This window comes from Branchiostoma floridae, unplaced genomic scaffold, assembly GCF_000003815.2.
Source record: "Branchiostoma floridae strain S238N-H82 unplaced genomic scaffold, Bfl_VNyyK Sc7u5tJ_1421, whole genome shotgun sequence".
NCBI lineage: Eukaryota > Metazoa > Chordata > Leptocardii > Amphioxiformes > Branchiostomatidae > Branchiostoma > Branchiostoma floridae.
The window spans coordinates 20320-26652 of record NW_023365714.1 but is presented as its reverse complement, the minus strand read 5'-3'; the positions used below and the strand labels follow the sequence as shown (position 1 = coordinate 26652).

General features: G+C 43.3%; 2 protein-coding genes across 2 annotated transcripts in view; both read right to left on the bottom strand.

Moving 5' to 3' along the window:
• LOC118407530 overlaps positions 1 to 1134 on the bottom strand; it is a 6960-nt gene extending 5826 nt beyond the window's left edge. Inside the window, exons 1-2 of the mRNA XM_035808007.1 lie at positions 1037 to 1134; positions 319 to 512 (exon numbers count right to left, since the gene is read on the bottom strand). Of these exons, the coding sequence (XP_035663900.1) occupies positions 319 to 510 (192 nt within the window). The 5' untranslated portion in view covers positions 511 to 512; positions 1037 to 1134. The remainder of the gene's footprint in view (positions 1 to 318; positions 513 to 1036) is intronic.
• A 3843-nt stretch (positions 1135 to 4977) lies between these two features.
• Positions 4978 to 6333, bottom strand: part of LOC118407586 (calmodulin-like) — a 2812-nt gene continuing 1456 nt past the window's right edge. Inside the window, exons 2-3 of the mRNA XM_035808083.1 lie at positions 6123 to 6245; positions 4978 to 5221 (exon numbers count right to left, since the gene is read on the bottom strand). Of these exons, the coding sequence (XP_035663976.1) occupies positions 5039 to 5221; positions 6123 to 6245 (306 nt within the window). The 3' untranslated portion in view covers positions 4978 to 5038. The remainder of the gene's footprint in view (positions 5222 to 6122; positions 6246 to 6333) is intronic.

The window sequence follows — 6333 nt, the reverse complement described above, 5'->3', positions numbered from 1 at the left end:
TTATTATTTTCATTCTTGTATAAGTGGCGGCGTTAATATAAGTTGAATGTAACTTGAGTCCGCCGTCACTTAGTCCACGTCCGTTTATTTGTATTCTTACACGTATTTCAATAAAGAAAAAAAAACAATAAACAATAGCGCAGACTTTGTACGTATACACAGCCTAAAATACCAAATAACTCTTCCAGATTTCCCTTTTTCGCGGGGCATGGCTCGGCTGGCACTTTTGCGGTCGGGCCCAGCAAAAGTCAGGTTGGGTCGCGATCGGAGGTTAACGAGGGTGTTAAACTTCACTTGCTTACAATGTCGCACACATACCTTTCCGGGCTGTCTTCGAGTTGCAATGTTGTCATGGACCTCCTTAATGGTCTTCAGAAGACGCTCCTTTGCATCTTTTTTCTCCTCTAGGTCCGCAGTGTGAATGCCAAGGGCCTTCAGTTTCTCCACAATCATCCCAAACGTCATCCCTTCCACCTCTTCCTCTGTTGGCAGGGCAGGTGGACCCTCCATGGCTGGATCAACAGTATCGATATGTATGTCATACTTGCTACGAGACAACGTTTCACGGTATCCCACTCGCTTTCATAGAATCATTCGAACGCACTTTGAGTGCGCCGCTGTCGAAACTTTTAATACCGGAATACCGTTAAGCGAGTAATCTAAGCTTTGCCCTTGATCTAATGGTTGGAATACACTGGGGCGAAACACTAAACACATTAGACGTAAAACAGCTGTGAAATACGTTGATCTGAAATATTTGATCGTTCATGGAAAGGGGTTAAAGTTACCTATGTGGTTTTAGCGTTTTCTGGTTGGCATGATAATTTTCCGGTGCTTACTTTCCGTCGGATCTAGACGGACTACGCTGAGAATAATTTTCCAGGAGAGTTGGGCTGCTATGGGGTTGACTGAATCCGAAGGAGAAATGTTAAACTTCCCGTGGACTCATTCTACTGGTCAATTATTCCCCTTTTGTCGAATTCTACGATCCCTACCCCGATAGGACACTTCCCATAAAGTGGAAAAAGTGACTTACCGAGCAGTTTCAGGAGATACGTATGGGTCTGTTCCCAGCCCCAGGCTGTCCCGGCCAGAGCTGGACCAAGAACGGTCCGGGTTTACTAAAAGTTTTGCCTGAACTGTGTGAACACCTCCAAACTCCACAGTATAAGTGCGATAATGAAAATGAGTCATGAAAAAACACAGGTTAAAAATAGCGATCAGTCATGCACAGATCACGCGCTACCGCCAAAATCAACACCTGTCGGCTGATAACGGAGAGACTTTAAACTTACCACGTCATGACCTATGGTCAGGTATATGTAATTGTACCATAGAGCGGTGGAGATTTGACTGGTAAATGCGCATTAAAAGTTTCCGAGTGAAAACCTCAGAATCATAGTACACACCTGTAATACGTGTTTTTCCATAATTCTCCATGCCATTCAACATGTACATATAGAAAATGCCATTCTTTCCTGAGTGTTATTGTGTCACCTGGTAATGATTGACAGATTTAATGCCTTTATCTTAACGTTGTGGAGGTGAACGGAAGGACAAGGTCGCTCAACTTCAGAGACATTAAAGTAATAGCTACAGACCTCTTTGGGGGCTCAAGGGGGATGAGCTAAAGTGCAGATATCTGTCCAGGCCGTTTAAGGATAACACCGTTATATTCTGGGCAACCACATGTTCAAAGTTGTAAACGTTTAGTTTAAAAAAATTAGGGCAAGGTTGACCCAAGATATTGACGCAGTTGAAGCTAAGTTTTAGAGTCAGTCTATCCGGAGTGTCTGCAGGATAAAGGCCCCCTCTCACTAGACGTGCGGCACGCTTGCGGCATTGCTGCGTTCGAAAACGCAGATGTACCCCCACGGAACCTAGAGGTGCCGCAAGTAAACCTAGAGGTGCCGCAAGCAAACCTAGAAGTGCCGCTTGCAAGCGCGACGTTTTTTAAAAAGTTTAAAAATAACGCAAGTGGCAAGATGCCGCAACAGTGCCGCAACGGTGCCCCAACGGTGCCCCAACAATGCCGCAACAGTGCCGCCACCATGCCCCAAACAGTATCAAGGATATATTTTGCCTATTTTACACCAAGAAACATCCTTTTATCACCGAAAAACTATTTTAGATGCATTTCTAATAATTTACAGTGGTTTTCGATCCAGTAAAAACACTGCGAATTCCACAAAACTTACCTTGTATCCGTATTCAGAGTTAACTTAAAAATACATCTTTTGATTTATTTAATTGGAAGTAGGTCAGTATTTTATACTTGAAAACAAAAAATAAGTAACTGGTTTATCGATTAACCTACGGATGTAGAGAAAAAGATTATCGTACAACGTTCAAAAAGAAATTATTTATGTTGGATGATAACGAGTTTGCGTTTGCGTTATAACGTTACAAGCTAATCATTGCTGGTAGCCTGCCGCCGATAAAATACAAAATTGCAGTCATTCAAACCGATGGGCCAAATTTTTCTCACTTTTTACAAATATGATAGACTTAGACATCAATAGGCTGGCAAGCCATCCGCCGACAATGAAAATACTCCGCGTCATACAAAATAAGTATGAAATATCAAGCCTTTTCATTTTAAAAATTTGCAAAATTGGTGAATAAACCTTGAATAAACATATTAACATACATAATTACACATAACGTTACATGGTGCAAAACGTACACATCGATTCAAATCTGGTATATGGTTCGTGTCCGTTCATTTTGGTCATTTCCTTTGCAGTAAAAGTCGTTCAAGGTTATTTATAGCATATGTATCATATAATTCATTATCATAAGGGAAATCTTTTCATTATAAATCTCATTTTTGGGCATTCTCATCATTTTACAGTGATTTTTCATAAATTGACAACGCTGCAATTGCCAATAACATGTTCATTTAGTTTAGAAACGCAACAGTGCCGCACGTCAGTGTGAGTGCAAGACAAAATCGGCGAAATTAACACAACAGTGCCGCAGTGAACGAACGCAGCAATGCCGCAAGCGTGCCGCACGTCAAGTGAGAGGGGGCCTTAAGGCACGCTTGTAGAAAGCTCCAATAAAACTTAACATCGGACTTTCAACTCCGACTTTTCTTTCTGAAGAACGATGCTGGTATCTCAGAAAAGTAAATGAAGGAGTAGTATCGTCACACTTGCAGGGGGGCCAAATGAGCGTCTTATCAACTTGATGGTAAATAGGGTGGTATCAGGCCCGTTGCAAATCGATCTGGCCAACTCTGCCCGTTGCCCGGTACGTTATGCTGGACGGCTACTTCAGGGGGCGTTTGTTCGTTAACGGTTGTACGCTCTACTGTACTGGTAACCATACCAACATTCAATGGGCAATTATTCGATGCCGGCGTGTCGCGAAGACGCCATGAAGTCTGATATTTGTGGGTTACATTACTTTAGGGAATCCTAGTGTTTCTGCGCCATTTTTAACCGTTCGAAGTTTGAAATAATGTTGTAAATGTGGGAATACAGTGCAATACTAGATATCAATTTCATACAGATTGCCTTATCCAGATTGTTCCATTTATTAGTAACGCTCTAATATTGCTCAGGTTGCCTTCAAAGTTAAGTCATGTAGCTATGGTGGCTTCTCTTACATATTGTTTGTACGAGCCGCTAGGTGCTGGTAACGGTCAATGTTGTCCAGTACGTCCTATACATGTCTTTGTACTCATTTTCACCTGAGTGAAGTGAGGAAAGTGGTGTAAAGTGCCTTTCCCAAGGGCACAATATCGGTGGCACGACAGCGGTTTTGAACCCGTTACCCCTGGGGTCTGGGTCAAACATCTTAGCGATTGGATATAGGAGAATTCTTTGTACACAACCGCTATATGTAGCCGATGTAGGTGACGCTTTTGCGGTGAGAAAACAATCTGGGTGAGAAGCAGAACTCCAGTTAGAAGCTCTGAGGAAGGTGTCTGAGAGACATCGAAACGTAAGCTATGTAAGTACCCTCTGGTTGTGTAAAAAAAGAATTCTCCTATATCCTCTATTCTACCAACCTGATGAAACTATTTTCAGATCTTACCGATTGTGCCACACATTACTATGCTAGGCGACTACAGGGAGTTAAGGATTTCTTCTATAGATATTCAAGTATATACTAAAGGTATTTTCTAGGATAATTGAATCATGACAGCCCACACTGAACCTGCGATGTGAAGTTTTATTCTACTTCGTCCAGTTGAACACATCTTTGGGTAAGTATTCACTACGAGCAGCAGACATGAAGAAAACGGTGTTACAAAATAGAAAACTAGACAAAAATGCCCAAAACACGTCACACGCACAAACCTCTACTTATAGAGTACTACAGACAGAATAATGAACAATTCATATAAACTAGGAAAGGTGCCTTAAAACCACCGCAAATATTTCTCGTTTTACAGTAAAACCCTACGTGGCCTTAGTGGACTTAGTTTCAACGTGAACTAGCTACCATTATGGTGATGTGGCGACACAATACGACAATGCTAGCTCCATGCAGTTAAATCGCCTGCCTCAATATTGCAATTCTTAAATTGTTTACGGTGACTTAATTTTAGCTACTTTAACGGTCATCATTCATCATCGCAGGTATTGGATCACTCTAGAAAAAAACTGTAATGTAAAACTGCTCAAAGCCTATATCGAAAGCTGCTGAAATCACCAACCACAGTATTAAATGGGTCTACAGATTCTTGATTGTTTTCTCAACATGTGGGGGCCATAAGCCCTAGCCTCGGTTGCAGGCTTCGAGCGGGGCTGGCTTTTATTTCAGGGAGGGGGTACGCACTGGTTCGCGATCATTTAACGTTGGCTAGGTTCTCTTAAGTCGGGAAAGGGAGTTTGTCACGCGTGTCGAGACGAACTTCTTTCCACGACTCCCTTCCTCGGTAAACTCCCTTTCCCGGCATAAGAGAACCTAGCCAACGTTGAAATTGCAAACTGCCCCCCCCCCCTAAAAAAAGCTAGCCCCGCTGGAAGTCTGCAACGAAGCCTACACCAGCCCCTCCACGGAGACATCCGGCCTGAGACCCTGACTAGAACGAGTCCTTGAACATGATGTCCAGGAACTGGTCCACGCTCATCTGCTTGCTCTTGTCGCCAGCGTAGTGGTTCATGACCTGCATGGCCCGCCCCCCGCCGTACTTGTCCCCGTGGGTGGTGTAGAAGGTCACGGCCTTCTTCTTCATCTCCTCAAATGACATGCCGCCACTGGCGTCCTGGAAAATGGCGAGAGGTTGTTACATCCCAGATGTGCCTCTATCCCAGATATGCTTATATCCCAGAAATGCTTCTATCCCAGAAGCGTGTTTGGGATGGAGCACATCCGGGACAGGTCTGCATACCAGATGTGATTCTATCCCAAATGTGCGTCTACCCCAGATGTGCTTCTATCCCAGAACCGTTTTTGGGATAGTCTGCATCCCATACGTGCTTCTATCCTAAATAGCATTCCAGATACATGTTCGCGGTGGTTTTATATTCGCGGTTTTCGCGGTGGCTACTTCAACGCGAACTTAAACCCACCGCGAACATTTTTCCATTATAGTTTTTGACTACAGTCTAGGGCGCTACCGCGAAGTTAAAACCACCGCGAACATTTCATTTTCCCGCTACAACGAAAGTAAATCCCTGCGAACTTAAATGCATTTACAGTAATTCTGTTCATTCTTGTAGTCGGCCGGTTCATCGAATGACTTCAGACTGTTTCGAATAATGTTGGAATACCTTAGAACAAGGAGGTTTTTAACCTCCTTGTTTAGAATGCGGTCAAACTACACGGTTAGAATAGTTAGAATACACTTTGAATGCCGTTCGATATTTCTCCATCTTGAACACTTTGATTTATAGCGTGGCCAAAACGGGACACATTCCGTACTGTTCAACGCACCTCGAAAGTGTTGAGCATGACAAAAATATTCGGGACGGCCACAAGAATAGACACAAATATCTGGAATGCAGAGAGAATTTCTAGAGTACGCGAATTCCCAGGAATATACAAAGAATTTTATTCTTACGACATTCCGGCTCATTCCGATTCTCGTGTGAAGGGGCCTTAATGTGCTGCAATTTACTTCTGTAACAACAAGCCCAATGACAGTCCAAGGGACGAAAACTGACCTGGTCATTTTCCTGAAAGACTTTCCTGAGTTCCTTGATCTCTTCAAAGATGGCGACGACTCGGCCGAACTCCTCCTTCGTCACCTTCCCATCACCGTTCGCGTCAGCTTTGCTTTGCACGCGCTGGAACAAACGACCCGCAGAAATCAGTTAAAGCAAAGCTACACTAGATATGGAATATCCTGCTATACCGTGGTGAATATATAATCTC